General features: G+C 36.2%; 1 protein-coding gene across 1 annotated transcript; it reads right to left on the reverse strand.

The window, feature by feature from the left end:
• Nucleotides 1-205: 205 nt before the first annotated feature.
• LOC131274796 (alpha-2-macroglobulin-like protein 1) lies at nucleotides 206-25,957 on the reverse strand. The gene is made up of 12 exons (XM_071210158.1): nucleotides 25,875-25,957; nucleotides 25,099-25,255; nucleotides 16,193-16,267; nucleotides 15,182-15,347; nucleotides 14,588-14,799; nucleotides 12,782-12,991; nucleotides 12,232-12,356; nucleotides 3,091-3,181; nucleotides 2,644-2,712; nucleotides 1,935-2,037; nucleotides 1,162-1,237; nucleotides 206-358 (listed from the first exon to the last, which is right to left on the reverse strand). The coding sequence occupies exons 5-11, from the start codon at nucleotides 14,759-14,761 to the stop codon at nucleotides 1,185-1,187; spliced, it is 825 nt and encodes a 274-aa protein (XP_071066259.1). The 5' UTR covers nucleotides 14,762-14,799; nucleotides 15,182-15,347; nucleotides 16,193-16,267; nucleotides 25,099-25,255; nucleotides 25,875-25,957; the 3' UTR covers nucleotides 206-358; nucleotides 1,162-1,184.
• Between the last annotated feature and the right edge of the window lie 350 nt (nucleotides 25,958-26,307).

Below are 26,307 nucleotides of genomic sequence, written 5' to 3' on the forward strand. Positions count from 1 at the left end.
TCTGCTGCAACAAAAGTTTATTTCACTATGTTAAATAAGAATTTGGAGGATTCCCAATTCTATTTATCACAATGTCTAAAATTTCAATTCAGAGTTTAAACAATAAAGCAAAATATCTTAGTTCCTATCAAACAAGGCCCTACATTTTCTAGAATGGAAAATCTATGAATGACACACTGGAAAGAAAGATGGTCGTAGACTCAGATGTGAAGCCACAGCATTTAATGGGATAATAAAGAAATAAAATAAGAGAAGAAGTCATAGCAGAATGAAGACTGTTCCAAAAGTGAGGTGGTTCGTGATTCTCTCCAAGGACTGATAAAGAAGCATGAGTGTGTTCACAATAAGTCGTTTCCACCTGGGATTTAAAAAAATAGTGTAAGCAATAAAGAAATGTGGCATGTATCTATAGATATACTAACATGTACACATATACAAATACACATAACGTATAAGTATATATGTATAAATATATGTACAAATATATTTGATGCTGTTATCTTACAAAACAAAAAAGAGATATATAAAAGGTGGTTCTATATTATATAGCTGTAAATTCTTTAAAGCTATTTCTTTTTTTAAGATTTATTTTTTATTTATTTCTCTCCTCTTTCCCTGCACCTCCCCCCCTCCCCAGTTCTCTCCTCTCTGTGTCCATTCACTGTGTCTGCTTGTATGCTTGTCAGTGACACTGTCACTTTTTTGTGTGTGTGGGTGTCATCTTGCTGCGTCAGCATTCTGAGTGTGCAGTGCCACTCCTGGGCAGGCTGCATTTTGCAGCTCTCCTTACAGAGTGCACTCCTTGCACATAGGGCTCCCCTATGCAGGGGAAACTCCCGCATGGCATGGCACTCCTTGCGTGCATCAGCACTGCGTGTGGGGCAGCTCATTACATGGGTCAGGAGGCCCTGGGTTTGAACTCTGGACCTCCCATGTGGTAGGCAGATGCTCTATCTGTTGAGCCAAATTCGCTTCCCTAAAGCTATTTTAAAGACATTAATAAAATCTTAATGACAATCAGAACACTCATCTAGTATGTATAGCTGCACAAACCTTGTGAAATACCAGGGACTTCTCTTTGCTTCCTCCATTATTCTATCTTCTTTAGGTTTTTTTACCAGGTATGTTTTCAATGGTCTATAATGTATGTAATTTCCTTACCTTCTCCTGTGCTTTGTTTCTTCTCACTGGGGAACTGAAATACTGTTGATATTGTAAGAAACCAGTGCATATTCATCTGGAAAATAAAGTGAAAATAAATACTCCCTTACTAAAGTGTGGACTTGCTACACCTAGGTTATGCCAGTCAATATACATATACCAGGTCTAATCTTCCCAATAATTTTGCAGGAGAGTTAACCCTTCCCTCATTTTACAAATCCAGAAATATCCCCTCAAAGTTTAAGTCACTTGATGAAGGATGCCCACTTTGTAAATCCCAAAGCCATAATGCAAATATTCCTTGACAAATTTTGCATGGCAGTCAACAGGAAGTTAATAGCATTAACGTTCCAGAGAAAACTTTAATGTCTTTACAACATCTTAGGAATTGCGTCAGAACACAGAAAATTCTCACAATTTTTCTATAACCTTTCAGAATCCCACCCCTCCTCTTCTTAAATCAAAGTTCACAGAGGTGGCATGACATGATAAATCCTGGCATTGACAATAATGGAAAAAGACTTGGCAGATTAGCCTGGTTTATAGTTCAAGTTAAAGGGGAGTCCTTTTGTATTATATCAAAAGGACTCTAGGTGTTGAAAACCTCTGGTATATGAAAATGGCCCAGATAGAAGATATAAAACATACATAATAGAGTTAAAAGAATTCTATATACAATGTAAAACCATCTATTGTCTAGTCTTTGAAGACTAAGGATATTTTGAGAAAATTTAGTAGCTCAAGGCATGAGGACATGATTGTTGTTTGCCTACCTTTTTCATAGTAGTCATAGACCATGACTGGGGCTGCCTGAATGTTCGATACGAGGTTGATTTGCTCAACAGAGAAAGTGAAACTGTTTGCTGAATCAAAAACCTGTAAAGATACCAATGATAATTTTATCAGAGCAGGTCTGCAAAGAGAAAATCACTGAGCAAGTTATCTCCCATAATTCACGATGCAGTCAATTAAAAGGGTCTAAGATACAATTATGTTACATAATGACAAAATAATTTAATATTGAATTATATGTTGTGTTAGGTTCCATTGCTTAAATGGAGGTGCAAGGAATTTAGTTGTAAGCTGTAAAGTGGACATTTGTGTGAATGGTAGTGATTTTCACATTAAAGGATGGCTCTACAACTCATGCCAGCCTTCGCTGAAGAGCAAGTCAAACTGTAAGGGAATTATATATCTCCTCTCTTTGACCATAGTATGTTAGATACCATGAGAAATGAAAATCAGATTGATGATGTTTCTACATTGGGAACCATCTGGTCAGGGAGCCTAGGCATATGTGAAATAAACTGAGGGTTAACAGGGAAAGATGATCAGTGGGATTGAACATGGACAATTTTTAGCATTCCCTGTTTTTGATAAAATTCATCAGCCATATTTATAAACAAAAGAGCCACCGAATTACCTCAGAAAAGATGAACCAACAAAAAAGTCATGAAAGAAAAAAATTATTACTGAACTTACATTTTCCAGGTAGAAAAGAACATGGCCATTATTGACATCAGTCTTCATCACTTGGTCATGTTTTCCAAGCTTTAAAGAAGTAAATGGGAAGAGAGGGAGAAATATTAGAAGATGAAAGTGTCATTTGAGAATTGAATGTTTCATGCTTTTCATTTAACCAATTATCAGGAATCTATTTTATGGAATGTTCCCACAGTACCATGATATTTTCCTAAGCACAGGTGGGAAATAAATAAAGAAATATATTATGCACTGTGGAAAATAATGATGGTTAATTTCCATGAATTAAGAATACCATCCCTCCAGGTGTACATCAGAAATATAAATATGGACTCTGTGTAAATTTGTTTAAATAATGAATTCCATGGCTCAGTTTTGCTATGTAGTTATTTCATCTATATATTTTATTGCTTTCTCTATGCTGAAGATTGGGCTTCTATTATTTACCTCCTCATTGGATGACAGAACTGGAGTAAATCCAGATAGCATTTTTACATCAACAATAGCCATATTGGAGTTATTGTGAATTCCAGTATATCTGAAAACAAAAGAAGATGAAAAAATACTAGTTGGGGTGCCAACTTGGAACAGTGACTTAACTCATGGTGAGAGTGATGGGTAGGTAGATACTAACTGGCCATCAGTCTGAAAGAAAAGCAAAAGCTGAAGAGGAAGTGCCTCAAGAAAGTGGTTCGAAGTACCATTCAGATGAGCTGGATGAGCTGACACAGCAATGTAAGGTGGTGCAAATAATGAATTATCTGGACCTCAAATCTACCCAAATTCCACTCTTAAACTTGCCCAAGGCTACAAATGCAGAACTTAGAAACAATCTTGTAAATGTATATTACATATATTTATGTTACCCTTAGATTTGCAAAACAATTAAAAGAGATCTTTCATTAAGAAGCAAGATGTTGGCAGAATCAGAGTAGACATGTCCCCAAGAGATTGTCTACATTATGCTCCTGCCTCTGGAGAGGGTTGTTAAGACATGGAGTTAGTTTAGGTCTTAGCCCTGGTATTCAAGGGACTTTCATGAAGAAATCCTAAGAAAATTCACCCAAACTACTTTTATTTTCTTTTTTATATTTTATTTCTATTTTCCAAACTACTTTTACTCAGTGTTTCCCAACATATTAACTAATGCTAAAACCCTCTGATTTTTATACATCTAATCTGAATTCAAGAGGATTCTTTTATCTACACTGAAAAAAAAATCCAAAATTCTTGCTTTGTTCAGGTATAAAATAAACATTTGTGAGCTTTCTAGTATATGTCCACCTGCAATTTTCTTTGGGAGAAAGAAATATTTCCCTTGTCTGAAACCGACAGTGCTTCCATAAGAGAAAATCTAAGTGTTGCTGAATATGTATGTGGCAAAAATTTCCAAATTAAATTTGGATACAGTTGAAATTTTACTTGTGGAAAACAAAGGCATGCTGTTTCCATGGTAGCAAGTTACTTTCTGACCACTGGGTCATGCTGTCCCTAGAGATATATGTGCAGGTGGCTAATCTCTTTGGGAAATATAACATTCCAGCAGAACTCAGACTTGATATCTCAAGTAACCTGGGCAACAAGATTTATGAGTATATTTGTTTCAATAACATAATAGAACATCTTGGGATTTAGTTTCTATCTTATCCACTGTGCACTGTGTTTTCATTAATGAATTTATGGGAATAGTTAGCTAGGATAGTTGCTGGTTCTCACAATTACTTGGTGTATATAAAGAAGCCCCTGATATTAATACATTTGTCTGATAAGCTTGAGGCTTCAATGCTCACAGATCCCCTGATCCCAATCTCTCTTTGTCTTTCATTCCCGATACTCTTCGGGTCCATGACTCCAATATCTGGTGCCCAACATGGGGCCTGAAGTAGTGACTGCAGCAGAGATTCTTCTACAACAGTATTGGGAATGCTGAGCTGAAAACCTTCCTGAAAGGTTGGGGCATCCATCAAAGGGTGACTTGAGTCTGACCATACAATGGTAAGAATTTTAATTAATCCTGTTTACCGCTAGCATTAGGGTATGGGTAATTAATGAGGACGGCTGGAAGAATATTCACAGGTACTAAAAACTCTCTTAAATACTGTTGGAGTCTCAGTAAAACTGCTGATTTACTTGAACTTTTAGATCTAGTTCAAAAACACTGTTACTGGTTTCAGCTGCAAGGGAAAAATCTTTTGAATGCGAAACAGTGGAAACAGGTAATGAGGGCACTACGTGGAACATCTCAAAGAGGGGAATCCATTCCTTTATCTGTGTGGGCTTTGTGCCAGCAAATTGCTGCCCCCTTAGATCCTTTACAATCAGACACTTTACCCTATATTAATAAGATAATTGTTCCCATTTCCATTCCTCAAAGACCTTTAATGCCCTGTTTATTACACAGATCTCAATGAGGGGATCTGGAGGCCATGCAATTGTTATCAGCTTTTCTGGTTATATTACGACAACTCCATTAGATGCTAATAATCCTCAGGGAGGTGTTGAGTTCCATCTTGCACCAATACCTCTTAAACTACTTGAAAGATCTAAAACAGGTAAAAATACTAAATAAAGTCCTTGTTAGTGAAATCAGGCTTGTAAAAAAAAAACTCTCTGTTAAAGTGTTCGCTAAAATAAGGAAACTATTCTGGCAGCAACTCTGCAAAACCCCTGCTGTCTCCATGACAATGTAGCTGTGGGCTAGTGGGGGTTAATAGAGTTAAGCCATGTTTCCATGCTAATTCTGATTGGGCTTATTTAACCAAAATAATAAAATTAGTACATAATTTTTATCTAGGTTTAAAAAGGAATTTTCAGTTTTAAATCAATAGTTTTACTTCTGAACTTCAAGTCTCAGTATGGTCTTACAGAGTAATAATCCAAAAATATGTGTTAACAGTCTGTCTAAACTGCTAAAGAAGAGCTTAACTACATTTATGCTGCTCAAGTTATCTTAACTGATTGCTGGTAACTAATAAAAATGTTTCCGAGTACAAGCTTGCATGTTACAGGCAACATGGATTCCAGAAGAAATCTTAAAAAGTGATATCTAAGATGTGATATAACAGAGAACTTAAAAACAGCTATACCAAAAAAGTAAGAATTATGAGTTAATTGTAAACTGTATGTTTCTGTTAATGTGTTGTAATTGTTTTGTATCTGTCTGTTCGTTCAATGTCAGTGTATATTTTGATACCTCCAGATGGTAATATAAATTAGTAAAAATTTTTAGAAAGAGCTCTATTCAAATGGCCAAAAATTAAATAAGTGCTTATATTAATACATAAGTCTATATGTTAATAAGATCTCTACAATGATAAAAATTGTAAGTCTTGATTAACAAAATTACTATGTCTTTTAATTAAAAATTATTCTTGCCTAGATTGAAATGAATAGTTTATTTTTCTTCACAGGATAAAATGAAGGATGTAAAACTTAAATGAATATTATATAAAGTTAAAAGTTTGTGGAAATGCTGACTGAAATTCAATAAGTTTCTTCTAAAAAGTGTGTTTTGTCCTAAAGTAGAATGACTAATTTTCACAAACTCTTGGAACTTAAATGCATGTGGCAAATTATAGAAAGTACTGTGGTATTTTTAAGTAAAGAAATGTATTCTGTGAAGGTAAAATTTGTCTTAAAATAGTATAATTATATTCTATATGGTTATAAATAATTATAAGAAATTTAACAAAGCATTGTTTAAATTAAAGTGTTTAAATGGCTATTCCAAAAGGTCATTATTAAACAAACCTGAATTAATAATAATAATAATAAAAGATGATTTTATAACAGGAAAACTTGGCAGCAGCCAGCCTCCCCTGACAACTTGCTTCTAGGAGACTGTTTCTGATATTGCATGCTACTAAGTATTTAAAGTAAAGAAAAGTTCATTATTTTAACAAGCTTGTTTAGTATTAATGGCAATTATATGTTGTAAGAAGTTTACCTGGTAACTTAGTATATATGATATATAGAATGTGTATTTCTTATTAAAGAAACAGGAAATGATTTTGTCCTAAGATAAAATGATTAATTAATGGGAAAGAGTAGAGTGTGGAACAAAACCTGAATAAATACAAAAAGTGTAGAAGGGTCATGGAAAAGAAATTTTTATAATTAAAGTTAAATAACTTTGATGGGTCTATCTATAAATTTTAAAAGGTTTAGTATCAAGTAGTATACTAATGCAAAGTTAAAATTTTGTTGTTTCTCAAAGTTTCTCAAGTCATTAATCTGTTTTAGTAAAAGTTTTTATCCTGAATAATCAGCATACAAAGAAAGTCTGTTTTATCAAAATAGCTTCTTGTGCTTTAACCTCATCATTTCCTCAGTGTTCCAAGACGGAAAAGTTTATCTCTTTTAAAATAACATAACGTTCAAACTTGCTTTCTTAAAATCAAATCCTGAAAAGTATCCTTTTATTCCAAACTAATTATAAGAGATTTGTTCTTTTACCTTGGGAAAAAAATTAAAGTAATAGTTAAGTTCATTTTATAAGTCGAATAGGTGTTTAAAAGTGTTATAAAATTAACAAAAAATTTTTTTCTTTAACCCTCTGTTAATTAAAGTTGTATGAGTAAATGTTCCTATGAATACTTAACAGTGTATAAATTTACCAATATTTCAGCATAATATTAAACAAAAGCAGTGATTATTCATTATATGGATGATATATTGTTTGCTCATGCTTCAAATGACAAACTGCAACAGTTATTTCAGTATGCTGAACAAATTCTTCCTGAATATGGCTTGCTAATTACCCCTGAAAAAATTCAAAGGAATGTTCCATATTGTTATTTAGGTATGAAATTGGCTAATGAACATATTACACCACAAAAGGTGCAAATATGCTGAGACAGGTTAAACACCTTAAATGATTTTCAAAAATTGCTAGGAAATATTAATTGGATTTGACCAACATTAGGAATCCCTAATTATATGTTAACTCATTTGTTTCAAACATTAAGAGTAGATTCTGATCTATCTAGCCCTAGAATCTTGTCAAAAGAAACTGAAAAAGAATTGGCATTAATAAAAAATCGAATCTCTCAAGGGCAATTAACACAAATAAACCCTAACAAAGCTGTTATTTAATTATTTTCTCAACCCCTCAATCTCCAATGGCTTTATTTTGGCAAGAAGGTATATTGGAATGGGTTATTTTACCTAATAATAAACAAAAGAGATTGCAAACATATCTTCAAAAAATTATTTCCGTACTAGCAATAGGCCGTGTGAGGTTGCTACAGGTAAAGGGGTCTGATACAGATAGAATTATCTGTAATCTTTCTCATGAAGAAATTCAACATTTATATATAACTAATCCTCAATGTCAAATTTCTGTCAGTGATTTTCAAGGCATTATTGATAATCATTATCCTACATCCAAACTGTTAATGCTCTTAAAAAGAACCACTTGGATTTTACCAAAAATTGTGAAAACTGTTCCTATTGAAAATGCATGTACAGTATTTACTGATGGTAGTAGTAATGGAAAAGCAGCATACGTTACCTCTCAAAAAGAACAAATTTGGCAGACTCCTTATTCATCTGCTCAACGCACAGAGCTTTCAGCCATCATTAAGGTTTTATAAACATTTCAAGAGCCCTTGAATATTGTCTCTGACGCCGAATACATATGTTTAACTGTAGGCCATATTTAAACAGCTCATATTTTTATTTCTGGTGAATTGGCTCAACTTTTTGCTGATCTTCAAGCCCTCATTCGTCAAAGAAGTCAGCCCATATATATTACTCATATCTGGTCTCATTCTTCCCTTCCTGGTCCTCTAGCTACCCAAAAAGCAAGAGCTGATTTATTAGTAGGATGTTTGCAGGATGCCAATAAATATCATGCATTAACTCATATTAATACCAAGGGGCTGAGACATAAATTTCCTCAATTAACAAAACATCAAGCTCAAGAAATTATTCACACCTGTCCCACCTGCAGACCCTTAACTACAGTGCCTTTTCAGGCTGGGACTAATCTCAGAGGCCTGGCTCCTAATCAACTGTGGCAAATAGATGTTACTCACATACCATCATTTGGTAAATTATGATATGTCCATGTTTGCATTGATACTTACTCTCATTTTTTGTGGGCTACTGCACAAAGTGGTGACCATTTTCATCATGTTCACTCCCATTTATGGTCTACTTTTGCAGTGATGGGATGCCCCTTGAAAATTAAAACTGATAATAGCCCTTCTTATACTAGTAAGTCTTTTACTTCTTTTTGTTCTACGTATGCTATTGTGCATGTTACGAACATTCCTTACAATCCTACAAGTCAAGCCATAGTTGAATGCAGCCATTATACCCTAAAAACTATGCTTTTAAAACAAAAAGGGAGAGATGATGGTATTATAACACCAAAAGATCATTTGGCAAAAGCTTTATTTACTTTAAATTTTCTTAATGTTTATAATTCATTGACACCTGGGGAATGTCACTTTAGAAAATGTCAAACATCTACAGTGGATGCAGGAAATAAAGATCAACCAATATTCTGGAAAGGTATTTTAAGCAGTGAATGGAAAAAAGGCAGGATTAAAGTATGGGGGGGAGGTTATGATCTTGTCATTTCAGAAAATGGAGAACAAATTTGGTTACCTGTGAAGAGGATTAAACCCTGGAATGAAGAGATGGGGTCTCCTGCAACTTCTGATGATGGTGATCATAAGTAATGAGGAAGCTGCCAGTAATTACACTTATTGGGCCTATATACCTAAACCCCCATTACTTAGAGTGTTAACCTGGAAAGATCCATTCTTTCATATATATCTGAATAAGACCCATATATTCCCTGGACCAATTGATGATTGATTGCCAATAAAACCCTATGAGAAAGGACAAAGCATTGATAATCTCGTATTACCATTTGATTATCAACCCTTATGCATTGGTAACCATCCTTCCTGTATGTATGTTAAATATCGGGTCATAATTATCTTCAAAAATAATAATACTCAGTTTATTGTGACTTTATTTCCCTCTTACAATTTAATCATGACCAAAAATCCTACTTATGATTGTCCACAAAAAGACAGTAGGGATAAAGAAGGATGGCAAGAGTGCCATATAGGAAGAGGATCTGTCATTTTTAATGATTCCTATGGAATAGTATGGGAGAGTGAGTGCCCCAATGGGGAGTCCCTCTCCATATTATGGCAGATTTATTTGGTATGGTCTAAATAGTAAAGGACAACAAAAAATAATTTTTACTAAAAATAATAGTGTTTGGAAACAGAAAGGGAAATGGATCCCTTCTCCATGGTGTAATATTACATCTATACACAAGCAGAAGAATCTGTGGAAAGTTTTTATAGGAATAGCACCTACTATATAATGGATTGGGAATAATAGCAAGAAGAGTCAATATCTGCATTTAAATCAAATTCATCATCCTCAGGCGTGTGTAAGAGATCCTTATGTGTTTGTGGTTGGAAAATTGACTATAACTGAGAATGCTCTATTTTATAAAAGTGGGGCTTTGCGTACCTGTTTATCTCAGAACATTTTACAGAATGGAGATTTCATTACAATGGGTCGAAGGCAGCAGGGAAGTGGACTGCAGTGCGAGTGAACCAAATTTGGCAATCGTCACCTTAGAGTCAACTGCTGTCCCATATGGCTCGAGAAATCCTGAAGCGCTCGAAGTGATTTGTGGGACTGCTAATAGCTGGCATATTAAGATTGACTGGTGTTATTGCAGCTGCCGCTACAGCTACCGTGGCCTTGCATGAGATGGTGCGGACTCAACAATATGTGCATGAATGGCATAAGAATGCTAGTGACTTACGGCATAGTCAAGAACATATTGATGGAGAATTAAAGGGTAGAGTTAATGATTTAGAATCAGCAGTTTTACATCTTAGAGATCAAGTATATAACTTAAACTTATTTAGGGGATTGAAATGTGATTGGAATGAAAGTAACTTTTGCATTACTCCACTTGCTTATAATAATTCTATGTTTGATTGGGAAATGATTAAAAACCATTTGATAGGTCATAAAGGTAATATGTCATTAGAAATAGAAGAATTGCAGAAAAAGATGTTAGGAAGGTCTCATAATCAGATTTATGTAGCTGAATATAAGGATATCTGTAATGATTTGATTTCTGTTTTCAATAAGTTTCATCCAGTAGATTGGTGGAAGTATCAAAGTTTTTTGTCAGTATTAGGAATAGGATTTTGTGTATTAATCTTGTTGCTCATTGTTGTTGCTTGCCTGGGATGAGAAGTCTGTTGAAAACTGCACCGTGTTGATGCGATGGGACAAGCTAATAATTTGGTACTTGCTAAAACCCTGATATAATTCCCCATGGTCAGAGGGCTTGGCTGGTAGCCAATGATGGGTAAGACTCTCAGAGGAGGGCAACTTAAGACAGGTGTAGCCACACTGACTAAAACAAAAAGGGGGAAATGTGGGAAACAAAGGCATGCTGTTTCCATAGTAGCAAGTTACTTTCTGACCACTGGGTCATGCTGTCCCTAGAGATATATGTGCAAGTGACTAATCTCTCTGGGAAACATAACATTCCAGCAGAACCCAGACTTGATATCTCAAGTAACCTGGGCAACAAGACTTATGAGTATATTTGTTTCAATAACATAATAGAACATCTTGGGCTTTAGTTACTATCTTATCCACTGTGCACTGTGTTTTCATTAATGAAGTTATGGGAATAGTTAGCTAGGATAGTTGCTGGTTCTCATGATTGCTTGGGGTATATAAAGAAGCCCCTGATATTAACACATTTGTCTGATGAACTTGAGGCTTCAATGCTCACAGATCCCCTGATCCCAATCTCTCTTTGTCTTTCATTCCTGATACCCTTCGGGTCCGCAACTCCAACATTTACTCTCCTAAATCTAGCTCTTATTTTGCTTAAGATGTACTCAACTGTGATGCGCTTGACATGACCATGCCATAGAAATATCCCCGAGGCAGATTAGTATAGGAAAGGAGGGAAGGCCACTGGCAGAACAGTCAGGAGACCGTGCCCGGAAACCCCTTGAAAGGAATCCACTGCCTGAGAATACTGCTCTAAACATAACAGCCTGCCAAGACCATGGCCATTGGGTCCCCTTTGAAATGCTCAGTCTCGAAAGAAGCCCCAGATAACTCCAAACAGGCCTCCCTATTGGTTCCCTGAAAGTTGACAGGTGAGTGTAGACAGGAAGCCAATTAGGACAGCAGACTGCTGAGATGCCTCCTTAACATGGGGAGGGCGGGGAGGAAAAGCCTTAAAAAGGCCTACCCTGGGCCCCACATTGTCCATCTCACCCTGTAGCCTGCCTGCACCAGTGTTTTGACTGTGTACTCTCTCTTTTCCTGTTTCTTAACAAACTCTTTTTTCTGGCCTTCTGAAATCGGCACATCTCTGAATTCTTTCTTGCAATGGAGCCAAGAACCTGGAGACCCAGAACCCAAGGTGTTCCATAACCATCACCACCAGCACACGAACTCGTTCTGCTGATCATCATTCGTATTTTGTTATTTCATGACTGTTTAATAATTCTCTCTTGATTTATTACCATACCTCTAATTTCAGTTCTGATATCAAAATATGACACTTACTTGAGAGTCACTGTTAGGTCAAAGGTAGTTTGAAATTCATTTGAAGAGTTTTTCTTTACCATATCCAAGGAAAGGGAAAACCCAGATGCCTTCTTAGGTAGAGGCACATTATACCTAAGGGTGGCCTACAAGAGATAGCAAATGATAAAAATGATTCATTTATCCTGTAGTAAAATCTGAAGGACCTTTTATTTCTCTCTTTCCATTTTTACTGCACTTTGCTTCACTTCTTTCCAACCAGGGACCGAGGCTAAATAATATTGCTTAGTTTTCAGAAGACACAAGAATCTTTAACAACATAATTTAATGAAGATATCAGAATGTTTTCTAGTACTGGTGTCCCTCAAGAAAGCTCTCAGTTACCCACTTATACCTAAGAATGTATACCTCTTTATAAAATAACTTGCATTTTCAGCTATTGATTAGAAAACATTGATGAGAGCAAGGGTAGAGATAATCATTGAAATATGTGTAATGGCAAGCTAGCACTTCATAAATAACTGACAGACGGCTTGGTTCTTTTACTCCCTCTCAGGTAGGTTTCTCTTACCTGGATAAATGCACAACCTTGCCCTTCCACCTCTACTGTGTATTGTCCATGCACTTTTGTTATTTCTGAACGCTGGACCAGAAAGCGGTTGTCCCTGTTAACCTGGAAAATCTCACTGGATTCTTGACTGCTAAACGTGACCATGACTTGGTCCTTAGAGAAGGTTAATCTCATGTAGCAGCTTATGGCGAGAAGACAGACTGCAGTGTCCTGTACAGAACGTTACAAGAAATTACCTGAGTTCTGTTCTGAAATGATATTAGTTGTCATTTGATCATCATGTTTAAATCTATCCATAGAAATAGTCCTAACCACCCATTTCTATCCATAGAAATAGTCCTAGACTACCAAGAAGCAATATCCTTAGTAATAGGAAAATATATTTGCATGTACTTAAGAGTGGCTGCAGTTTAAGTTAATTTCCTTCAACTATTCTTAATTAGATTTTAGTTTTCTAAAGGACTTTCATAAAGTATCATCTCTGCTACTGAAAACAGTTCAAATCTTTCCTAGTAGTTAAGGTGTTCTCTACTTCAGTGATGTAACTGCTGCCTTGGATGATGCTCAGGTTCAGTCATCAAGGAAGATATGCCATTAGGCAGAAAGGGTGCTGGAAGATTTACTAACAGATGATTTCACTCAGAACCTACGCCTGAATAAAGGAAAGTAAGGAGGAAGTGAGGCGTTTCTCCTGAGAAAAAAGGACATTTCCTTGCATTTTCATTTGTTTTCCAATTAAGGAAAGACATAAATCACTGTTTCCTACACATTTCTCCTGTTAGCCATTCCTGTCATTTGCTTTTCCCAATGTGTAGACCACAGAAATCGAGAAAAATTCTTCAGCTTTGAAGAATATGTCATTTGCAAAAATGAATTCATGTAAACAAGGGTTAAGAATTAGCAAATAACTATGATTATTAAATCATTACATAGATGCCTTTATATTACACAATAGCAAAAGGTGAATACCTGAAATTATGGAAGCTGCCTAGAGTGGGCCCACTTCACCCTTGTGTATGCCCTCTGTTGTGATGGAAGTTCTAGACTGAGGTCACCCTTGTGTATCCTGACTATTGGGATGGTGACCACTCTACCCACCTCTGCTTAATATCCATATGAGAGACCTTGTTCTGTATTCTCCTATCCCAAATCCTTGTGTCTGACCCTGGTTTGCTACCTGACCCCATCCATCCTGTCTAGCCCCTTAATGTTTATTAATGAAGGAGCCTGTGTTCAGCTCCACCCACCCCAATTAGTCATTGGCACCCTGATGTTACAAAATATTAGAATTTCTGCAGATCAGGAAGACAGTTTTGAGTCACGAGGCCACTGTGTTCCGTTGCTTGAGCAAACAATAAAACTCTTTCAGTCTTTGAAACCCCCATATTTCAGGAATTGGCTTTAAGATGAATGGGGAGGAAGGAACCTGCATTTGCTCATTATCAGTTTGACCCTAGTACCATCAGATAATCTAATTTACCATCAAGACGCTCATGCTTATGACAACACTCTCTTTTGACTTATATTCTATCTTAACTATGTAAGTGCAGAGATAGAAATAGGGCATGAGTTCTTTCAAAAGGGGACCTCATTTCACTCATTCATATACAGAGACTTCTAGTACAGTGCCTGATACACAAAAATAGCTCAATACATAATTATTGAATAATAAGATAGGATTTACAATATCAACTATTCTGCACTTCAGAAACATTTTTCTGTGATCATTTTTGCTAGATAAATTATTATCAAGTAGCATCTTCTGTCTTAAACACTTGACATTAATATCTGACCCACATCCATCACCTGAGTGGAAGAGAAGCCTCCATGAGAATTCATCTGCTGGGCAAGCCACCACACAATCTTGCTAGCATACACAAGGTCAGGAATTTTTTGGGAAATAACAGCCAACAGCACATAGCAAGTCTTCTCAATCTCAGCGGAAGGTGCCCGAGGAAGGAAAGAGGAGGATTCCTCCATCTTGGGTTTCTTTGCTCTTTCCCAATGTATTACATTATCTGAGTAAAAGGGAGAATTTTCACACAGTGTCTATAAACAGCAGGTGATTGGCAACACAAAGGATTCATTCTTGGCTCAAATAGCAACTTCCTAAGATCAAAAGTGGTACGTTCCTAAGTTCCAAAAGCCCTTGTTATTGTCTATGGCATGGTCACCATGCTTGATTTCCTTTATGCCACTCATTTGAGATGAAAATGGCAGAAAAGAGAAAGACACAAATAGAAAATATAAAATGATCCTTGAAGATAAAGGGCCACTGAGAAATTCCATAAGAGAAATAGAAACAGTAGTGATGAGAGGATACCTACATACATGATTGCTAAAAATTTCATTATTTTGTTCTCAAGGTCATCTCCATGAGCAAAAGCTGATACTACTTACTTGTTTTTGTAGCAGATTGATCCAGGATCTTAAGTAAGGATTCTGCTTTCTCCTCGTCTCCAGCTATTGTGAAAACTTAAGCCAGAATTGCATGATTATAGCCATTAGTGACACCACTTTGATATGCCTCCTGTAGGCAAAAGAGCCCATTCCGTAGAGCAGGAAACTAGTCAGAAAGAAGAACATATTTTAAAATAATGTCTGAACTCTTTATAAACTTGCTACATATTTAAAATAATCATTCCTTGAAATGTATATAACAACATATCATTGAATTATATTTTACACAAAAATATGTATTATAGTTCAAAAGTACAATTAAAGTAAATGTCTAATGGCATTATTAGTACCTGAAAAATTAAATTTAAGTAGTAATAAAATGGCAGTTTGTATAATTGAACAGTAATGTTTTAGTTAATAAGATAAATTTCTTTGGTGAGGTAAAGCATATGAATTTATGATTTGACCTGAGATGTTTACTCTTAATACCTAAAATTGAGGCTTATGTGCCTAAAGAGGTCCCTAAGGATGGTTTTTGAGATCACTGAAACCAATGACCCTGAAAATTCCTAGTATCTTAGGTTAGGAACAGATTTTAGAATGAGGTTGTCTGATTGATGTATTGGAAGTTAGTCAGGATGAGCCATGCTCAAGGTGAAAATACCTGTACAATGAATTGGTTAGGGAACCAGAATCCTGGGCTATGGCTATCCTTTAGGTGAGGTGCTTCATTGGAAATTCATCGCTGAACTTTAGCAAATACATAAATACTTGAAGTTGTAAGAAAAACTTGTGTACGTGTGCATATGTACATTCCCCCTAAGGAAGAAGCCAATAGTGTTCATCAAAAGTATCTCTGTATCAAAAAAAGTTGGGATCACATCAATTTAAAGGGGGTTAATGAGTTAAGTGCTCGCATTTTCATCCTAAGAATTTCATGTCCCTTTGAATCCATAGTCTATTAGATGTGCAGTCAGGTGACTGAAACCACGAAGTGATGGTAAGACATACAGTGAGACTGAGGCCAGCTTCAAGGAACGCTCCAACAATGTAGGCAGTGAGTGAAAGGTCCTCTTCATCCCCAACCTCGGTGGAAAAGAGCAAGAGTCATATAGACAGGAGAGCACAAACGAACAGCTGCTCATCTACAGCGCAACTATGTGTGAAAGAAATCCTGGATGAATCCCACCACTCATAAAATATGTGCGAGGATATGCTTTTTAAAGTAGATGATGACTAGCCATGATACCCGAGCAATAATCCATCAAGATCCAATGTTATAATAAAATAAAACATGGCACAATTAACCTCAAGGAGGCTTAATGACATATATAAGCTTATTTATGTGGCCTGGTATTAAACATGTAGTCCAAGCAATTCATATGATAGTATTTGACTCTGTCTGGTAATAAGAAAAAAACAAACCCCAAATAGTATCTGAAGGGATGGAACAGAAAGCTGCTGTGAAGTTTCCTGAAAATCCCCTCCCTAGGAGTTACCTTATTTCACACATTGTAAAATTAGAAAGACATTTATAAATTACATGGTTTTCCAATTGTGTCATAATCCACGGGGGTATTCAAATTTACATGCACCAGACACACAAAGGAGTTTCTAATTCAGAAAGTCAGTAATAAAATACAGGGTAATGAATTTTAATGTGCGCTATGCAAATAGCATTCAGGCTGGCATTTGGGATCCACTAATCTAGTATAAACCCCTCATTTTTCCCTATTTAAGCCCAAGGTAGCCCCCTCTTCTGCAGAAAAGAAAGTTTCTCAAGGTGCAAAAACTGCAGATGGTGGAACTAAAATCAGATATGGGGATATGGAGCACACAAAGTTTGGAAAGTTTTATCGCCATTCCTCTGCAGTATAAGTTTTCAATTTTCCTTTGCATTTTTCTCTCTCCCAATATAACACAACTTTTGCCCTCCCTTCTTCTCTCTCTCATAATTCATTAAGAAAAGAATTGGGTAAGCTTAGTCAAGCTAAGCACTGATCAGAGATGAATCCAATAAAAAAGAGAGATGTGGAGAAGATATTTTAGAGAAGAACAAAGACAATTCTGTGCATCTCCCACATGAGAACAAAAGTCTTCTCCATTAGGGTCTGCCCCCTGTGAGGAGTAAGTTTGGAATAATTTAAAGACATATTCCCACATGACTCAAGACTAAAGTGATTCAAAGACATTCTGCCTTAAAATTACTTACCATAGGTAGTTGTTGTTCATTTTTTCAGGAAGTGCCAGGGATTGAACTGAGGACCTCTATCGTGGGAAGCACTGAACTACATCCACTTCCCTGTTCATTCATGTTTTGAAGTGGATTAGTTTAATATCTTTTACATGCCCAAATCCAAGAATAGGAGTGGTAATTATGAAGAAGGGAATAGAGGAAAAGCCCAGGATATTCAGGTATATTAGGGCATCCAAAATACTATGATTGGGGATTTTGAGCATCCAGAGGGAAACACAAAGTTTAGCGTATAAAATAAACAGAAGACAGGTTGGAAATGGACAATCTTTCTGCAAAGAAAGGGTGTCCGAAGGAAGGGCGAATGCACAGTGATGTTCCTAAACATTGTCGGAGTCTTGTTCGGTGACCCGAGGTATCGGGAATGAAAGACAAAGAAAGACTGGGTTCAGGGGATCTGAGAGCATTGATATCTCAAGCTCATCAGACAAGTTTATTGAGTTGAGGGGCTAGTATATATACCCCTAACCTACGTGACATTCAGCACAAAATCAAGTTACCTATTACCCTTACCTCAGACTATATTAACTAGTGATTGATGAAAACCCAACAAACTTTACTGGAACTATTATTATAAGAATCAGTAACTATACTCATAAATCCTGTTACCCAGGTTGTTCTGTTCTATATGTATTGTTCTGCCTGCAGGTGTGCTGACCCAGCCAAGGCTGTGCTCCGCACCAATAATCATAAGGGACAGCTTGACTCAGTGGTCAAGGAAGTAACTTGCTTCCATGGAAACAACATGCCTTTGTTTCCCACATTTCCCCCTTTTTGTTTTAGTCAGGGTGACTGTGTCTGTCTTTGGTCGAGGCTACGCGCAATCAGCCTTACCCGTCATGGGGAAGCGTGGCAGCGAAAGGCCACGTCCCTGCCTTAGGTTGACTGAAAGGCTAGCCAAGTTGCCCGTCACTGACTACCAGCCAAGCGCACTGACTTCGGGGTACTATTGTAGAGTTTTAGCAAGTACTATGTTGTTTGCTTGTCCCATTGTGTCCACACGGTGCAATCTCTGGCAAACACCTTTTCCCAGGCAAGCGACAACCATGAGCAACAGGATTAATACACATATCCCTATTCCTAAGGCAGATAAGAAATGCTGAGATTTCCACCAATCAACAGGATTAAACTTATTTAAATGTGAAATCAAATCATTAAAGATGTCCTTATCACTATCTACGTATATCTGATTATGAGACATTTCTAAAATCTTTTTCTGTAATTCCTCAGTTTCTAATGACATATTTCCTTTATGTCCTAACAAATATTTCTGATCTTATTCCATTGAAACATAGACATGTTATAATCCAAAGGAGTAATACAAAAATTACTTTCATTCCAATCACATTTCAATCCTCTTAACAAATTTAAATTATAAACTTGATCTCCTAAGTGTAAAACAGCAGATTCCAAATCACTAACTCTGTTATTAAGTCCTTCATCAATGTGCTCTTGACTATGCCATAAGACACTTGCATTCTTGTGCCAATCAGTATTGCTGGGTCTGCACCGTCTCATGCAATGCAACAGCAGCAGTGGCAGTGGCAGTGATGACACCAATGAGGCCAAGAAGCTATGAGAAGTCCCAGAAATCTCTTAGATCGTTTCAACAGTCCTTGAGCCAGGTGGAAAAGAAGATGACTTTCAGGTGATGACTGCCACATCCGATTCATTTTCACCGGGATACACACTCCTCGTCTTCGGCGAGCCATGGTGATAATATCTCCATTCTGTAAGATATTCTCAGACAAGTAAGTATACAAAGCGCCATCCTTATAGAACAAAGCATTTTCAGTAATGGTAGCCTTCCCTACCACAAACACATGTGGATCTCTGACACATGATTGAAAATGATGGATTTGATCTAATTGTAAATATTGTCCATCCATACTTTTATTACCTTTCCATTCAGAAGTAGACGCCACTCCTAAGAAGACTTTCCATATTTGTTTTTGATCATGGATTCCAGTGCTATTGCACCATGGAAAAGGAACCCATTTCCCTATATTTTTCCAATCACTATTATTTTTGGTAAAAATTATTTTTTCATCTAAATCAAGGGATTCATGAAAGGGATACTGCATATTACTAATTTGTTGTCCCAAGCTATTTATACCATACCAAATAAATCTGCCCTTATATTTGTTGGGATTCCCCATAGGGGCACTTTCCCAAACTATTCCATAGGAATCATTAAAAACGACAGATCCTCTTCCCATATGGCATTCATACCATCTTTGCATATCACCAGCATTCCTCTTAGGACAACTATAACTTGGATACTTATATTCTTGGTATTGATAGGATGGGAATAAAGTTACCAAAGATTTAGTATTATTATGGCTAAAATTGATCATGGTTCTATTTTTCACAGCCATACATGGTGGGCGATTGCCAATGTAAAGAGGTCGGAAATCAAACGGAAGAAGGAGATTATAAATCTTTTGTCCTTCTTCTCGTGGCTTAAGTGGTAACCTATCATCCATGGGTCCAGGAAATAAAATAGTTTTATTCAAATAGACAGGAAAAGAAGGATCTTTCCAGGTTAACACTCGAAGCAATGGGGGATTAGGGATATAACCCCAATATGTGTAATTACCATTACCATCGCCGGTTTCACTCACTATCAGTAGGATCCATAATGTGTAGAAGACTCCACTTCTTCAGTCCTAGGTTTAATCCTTTTTGCCGGAAGCCAGATTTCTTCTCCATTTTCTGAAATGATAAGAGCATAGCCTCACCCTCATACTTTAACCCTGCCTTTCTTCCATTCATTACTTAAAACATCTTTCCAAAATACTGGTTGATTCTCAGATTCTGCAGTTTCTGTGGATGTTTGAGAATGTCCAAAATGACATTCAGCTGGTGTCATAGAATCATAAACGTTAAGAAAATTTAAGGTAAATAAAGCTTTAGCCAATTGATCTTTGGGTGATATCATACCATCATCTCCCCCTTTTTGTTTTAAAAGCATAGTCTTGAGAGTATGATGGCATCTTTCAACAATAGCTTGACCTGTAGGATTATGGGGAATGCCGGTAACATGTTCAATAGCATGTTGTTTACAGAAGGAAGCAAAGGATGTACTAATGTAGGAAGGTTCATTATCAGTTTTAATTTTTAGAGGGCATCCCATCACAGCAAAAGCAGACCAGAGATGTGAGCGAACATGATGAAACTGTTCCCCACTTTGAGCAGTAGCCCAAATGAAATGAGAATAAGTGTTAATACAAGCATGAACATATTGTAATTTACCAAAGGATGGAATGTGAGTAACATCCATCTGCCATAATTGATTAGGAGTCAGGCCTCTGGGATTCGTTCCAGCCTGAAAAGGCACTGCTGTCAGTGGTCCACAGGTTGGACAAGTACGCATAATTTCCTGCGCTTGTAGTCTAGTAAGCTTTTGATATTTATTTCGCAGGCCTTTAGCATTAATGTGAATTAAAGCATGGTAATCACGAGCACTTTGTAAACACCCCACTAATAAATCAGCCTGAGCATTACTTGCTGTCATAGGACTAGGCAAAGATGTATGAGAATGTATATGTGTAATGTAAATAGGATGCTGTCTTAATCTAATGAGATGTTGCAAATCAGCAAAAAGTTGAGATAATTTATCAGTAACAAAGATATGAGCCGTTTCAATATGCTTAATAGTAAGGCATACATATTCAGAATCAGAAACAATATTCAAAGGTTCCTTAAATATTGTTAACACCTTAATGATGGCAGCAAGTTCAGTATGCTGAGCAGACGTGAATGGAGTCTGCCAAGCCTGTTCTTTTCAAGAAGTAACGTATGCTGCTTTTTTATTACTATTACTATCAGTAAATACTGTACAAGATAGTTGGGCTATGCACATAGCCCTGAAAAGCACTGTAAAAGTTTATTGTTGCATTTTTTACAGATAGAGGAATGCAGCTGGCTTGATTAGTCTAAGAAGACACTAAAGAAAGTCTTAGCAAGTTTTAAAACAAAGTGATAGCAACACAGCTGGACATTAACTTTTTGCCACTAGCAGTGTTTGGGATTGCTGCATACTACAGTGTTGTTACTTTAATCTATGATTAGAAGTTGTTTCTGTGAAACACACTCTTTTATATTAATAAAAACCATAATTAACCACATTGTACTTTTCTTTTTAATATTATGCTGAAATATTGGTAACTTTATACACTTTTAAGCATTTACAGAAACCTTTTACTCATACAACTTTAATTAACAGAGGGATTAAGGAAAGAAAAAACTTGTTAATTTTATAACACTTTAAAACACCTTTTATTTAACTTATAATTTTTCTTTCAAGGTAAAAGAACATATCTTTTATAATTAGTTTGGAATGAAAGGCTACTTTTCAGGACTTGATTTTGAGAAAGCAGTTTTGAACATTATGTTCCTTTAAAAGAGATAAAACTTTTCTTTCTCTTAATACTTAGTAGCATGCAATATCAGAAACAGTTTCCTAGAAGCAAGTTGTCAAAGGAGGCTGGCTGCAGCCAAGCTTTTCTGTTATAAAATTACTTATTATTATTATTATTATTATTAATTCAGGTTTGTTTAATAATGACCTTTTGGAATTAGCCACTTAAACACTTTAAACAATGCTTCATAAGACTTTTTATAATTATTTATAACCATATAGACTATATTTTACTTAGAGCTACCACAATACTTTCTATAACTTGCCACATGCATTTAAGTTCCAAGAGTTTATGAAAATTAGCCATCCTACATTAGGGCAAAACACACTTTTTTGCAAAGACTTATTAAATTTCAATTAGCATTCTCACAAACTTTTAACCTTTTTAATATTCATTTAAGTTTTATGTCCTTCATATTATCCTGTGAAGAAAAATAAGCTATTCATTTCAATCTAGGCAAGAACAACTTTTTATAAAAAGACTTATAGTAATTTTGTTAATCAAGACTCACAATTTTTATCATTGTAGAGATCTTATTAACATTTAAACTTATGTATTAATATAAGTGCTTATTTAATTTTTGGCCATTTGAATAGAGCTCTTTTATAAATTTTTAATAATTTATATTACCATCTGGAGGTATCAAAATACACACTGACATTGAACGAACAAACACAGAACAATCACAACACAGTAACAGAAACATACAGTTTACAGTTAACTCAAAATTCTTACTTTCTTGGTATAGCTGCTTTTAAGCTCTCCATTATATCACATTTTAAATATCACTTCTTCAGATTTCTTCTGGAATCCATGTTACCTGTAACATGCAAGCTTGTGCTTGGAAATATTTTTATTAGTTATCAGCAATCAGTTAAGATAACTTGAGCAGCATAAATGTAGTTAAAACTCTAATTTAGCAGTTTAGACAGACTGTTAATACACATTTTTGGATTATTACTCTGTAAGACTATACTGAGACTTGAAGTTCAGCAGTAAACTATTGATTTAAAACTGAAAATTCCTTTTTAAACCTTGATAAAAATTTTGTACTAATTTTATTATCTTGGTTAAATAAGCCCAATTAGAATTAGCATGGAAATAAAACAGAACACCAATGTTGCCATGTTTTTCTCTTTTTTCAGTGGCTTAACTCTATTAACCCCCACTAGCCCACAGCTACATTGTCATGTAGACAACAGGGGGATTGCAGAGTTGCTGCCAGAATAGTTTCCTTATCTTAGTTAACACTTTAACAGAGAGTTTTCTTACAAGCCTGAATTCACTAACAAGGACATTATTTAGTATCTTTGCCCCTTTTAAATCTTTCAATAGTTTAAAAGTTTTTGGCTCAGGAAGAAACTTGACACCCCCTTGTGGGTGTCCAGCATCTGGAGGAATTTGTTGAATAGTTACAGGAAAAGCTGCTACAGCTTGCATAGCCAGAGGCTCACCTTGACTAGATCCCAGTAAAAGACATTTCATTAATGGAGTAACAGGCACAGGATTTGGCTTAAAGCTGCTATGAACATAAGGCATGTCCGTAGAGAAAAGTCCACTAGGTACTTTTCCAGGTTCCGGAGGTGCAGAAGGAACCTCATGAGTCAAATTATGATATATGTTTACCTTAGAAATATTTAGCTCCAACATGGATTTAGTTAAGAATGGATTTGTGCCTTTAACTTCAAATAACTCCTCTTCTTCCTGATCCTCCTCCAAAGTCCTGTCTTTACCTTTATCATTCATAGCCATTTCCTCCCTTGAGAAAAGAACAATCTCTTCCTCTTCATCAGACTGCAAAGGATCTAATGCAGCAGCAATATGCTGTCCTAAGGCCCAAACTGATACAGGTATATTCTCTCCTTTCTGATATACTCTCCTCAATTCTTTCATTACTTGCCTCCACTGCTTAACATTCATCAAATTCTTTCCTTGCAGTTGAAACCAATAACAATGCTTTTGAACCAAAGCAAACAATTCTAACAAATCTGCAGTCTTAACTGTGACGCCTACACTGTGCAACAGTGTTTTCAAAACCTATGAATATTCTTCCAAGCATCCTGGTTGATTACCCATACCCTGATGCTAACGGAAAGCAAAACTTAATAATATGAAGCAGCAATTTACCTGGGTTAATTAATTTCGACGCTCCTTACCTTAAAAAAGGTTTTTCAGCTTTCCGCGTTCCCGATCCAGAGGTGGAAGATCCTACGCTGCCGTGTCTAGATGAATCCTCTGCCTCGAGCCCATGTCTGGGCGCCACCTGTCGGAGTCTTGTTTGGTGACCTGAGGTATCAGGAATGAAAGACAAAGAAAGACTGGGTTCAGGGGATCTGAGAGCATTGATTACTCAAGCTCATCAGACAAGTTTATTGAGTCGAGGGGCTAGTATACATACCCCTAACCTACGTGACATTCAGCACAAAATCAAGTTACCTATTACCCTTACCTCAGACTATATTAACTAGTGATTGATGAAAACCCAACAAACTTTACTGGAACTATTATTATAAGAATCAGTAACTATACTCATAAATCCTGTTACCCAGGGTGTTCTGTTCTATATGTATTGTTCTGCCTGCAGGTGTGCTGACCCAGCCAAGACTGTGCTCCGCACCAATAATCATAAGGGACAGCTTGACTCAGTGGTCAAGGAAGTAACTTGCTTCCATGGAAACAACATGCCTTTGTTTCCCACAAACATGAACAGAGAAAGGGTGGGTTCTGCTAAGGGCACAATTTACCTCATTTGTGTTTTGTCCTAGGGCAGGTTTTGCTTTTCTGTGCTTCATTTGGAAGGTATTAGAAAAGTTTGCTTCATTGAAACAAGGTTAATTTCTAAATCCTCTCCAAAGTTTCTCACCATCCACAAATAGGAATGGATTATCTCCTCGAGGTCCCTTCCCTTAATGTGTAATTTGCCTCCAAATTTATGAATATTTCCTCTCTAAGAGCTCTCTCTCTCCTCCCTGCCCTATCTACAACTTATTTATTGCAGGAAACTGGTGGTCTGGAGGCCTAAAGACTGAGCAAGGCAACAAGGAGATTCATGAGGAGTTATAGCTTGGCTGTGGCTAAACATGGACACAGCAAGACTGAGGCTGTTGACCAATAGACCACCAGCTCAAGGTTTAGAAAGGGTAATATCAAGATATCCATGTGCCAGATTGGGTAGACCAGAGATAAAGAGTGTAGGCAATGCAAAGGAGTCAAAGCATAGAACTCTGTTAATCTCTCACCTCCCAGGCATTGCTGAAAGGTTTGCCATCACTTTTAAAGCAGCCATCTCCTTTCTGTTTGCTTGAAAGCCAGATTAAGGTCTGTTTCTGAATTTGTTCATCAATGAAAACATAATCCTTCATTCTCTCTAATGTCTTAAATGTAAGAGCAGTGAGCCTGTAATGGACGTGACCAGAGTTAAAGTTAGGTGAAAAAGCAGTGATGATGTCAGCTTCTCAAAAGTTTCATTGCCATTATTCCCTTTGGGTAATTGCTATTAAGTGCAGAAATTATTTATTGCATCCAACTTACCTAATATTGACTGGAACCAGTCTTTATTGATAATGGATCTTTTCTTTGCATCAGTAAAAGGTTGTGAATAGTAATAAACACAATTGGAGTAGATAATTTTCAGTATGCTTACATGCAAATTTATTGTTATATAGTCCACAATATTATCCATACATGGAGACAGAATGGGTGTAATTAGATATTTGGGGCCTTCTCATCTTATTAGTTCAGACTAAGATGTACCAGTTTCCATGAATTTAATCAACTGTGCAAAAATGGGGAGTCATCATTAAATGACCAGACAGCTAAGCAAGTTCTCACTGCACTGTAGGTAGATAGTTGCATTATAATTAGAACACTCAAATCTTTTAGTTTTATTTGATTATCTTCTGTAAATTCACTTTGAAACCCACTCTTCTCCCCAAATCTGCACTGGTTTAATCCCGCCAGCTCTCCCCCAAACCCAATTCATATCATTATTTAAAATACAAATTTTATATCTCACCATATGCTTCCTTTCTGATTACTATCCAAAAAGACACTATATGAGCCGTCAGGGTGTTTAAAAAATAGCTGCTTTTGATAACCTGAAATACAACATTGAAGGAAAGGATTTTTTATCACATGGGAGTTAGAAGAAAAAGAATGGTAAGAGTGAACCCTGGTCTTTGGTGTTAGATACGTTACTGGGATGAGATGACCATTTACATTTTAATTGTTAAGATTCAAGCTCTCTATCCATAAATGGAAAAATACAACTTCTACCTTATGGAGTTTTGAGGACAAATAACATATAACATGTGAATATACCTAGTTCAATAACCGGCTCATATTGGCTTAATTATTGCTTAATATCCTTTCTTTAAGATTATTTTAATTGTGTTACCTTTACGAGAAGAAAACCCAAAGAAATTATACCCTTAAACTCTTTTTTTAAC

The sequence above is a fragment of the Dasypus novemcinctus genome, chromosome 20, assembly GCF_030445035.2.
Source record: "Dasypus novemcinctus isolate mDasNov1 chromosome 20, mDasNov1.1.hap2, whole genome shotgun sequence".
Classification (NCBI taxonomy): Eukaryota; Metazoa; Chordata; class Mammalia; order Cingulata; family Dasypodidae; genus Dasypus; species Dasypus novemcinctus.

What these genes read in the sequence shown, in the direction of transcription:
- LOC131274796 (XM_071210158.1), bottom strand. Translation starts at nt 14,761, where the DNA reads ATGGAGGAATCCTCCTCTTTCCTTCCTCGGGCACCTTCCGCTGAGATT. An exon ending in AAGGTTGTGCATTTATCCAG is followed by an intron (nt 12,357 to 12,781) that starts GTAAGAGAAACC and finishes TATCTCTTGTAG; the next exon opens with GCCACCCTTAGGTATAATGT. An exon ending in TTCTGTCATCCAATGAGGAG is followed by an intron (nt 2,713 to 3,090) that starts GTAAATAATAGA and finishes ACTTCTTTAAAG; the next exon opens with CTTGGAAAACATGACCAAGT.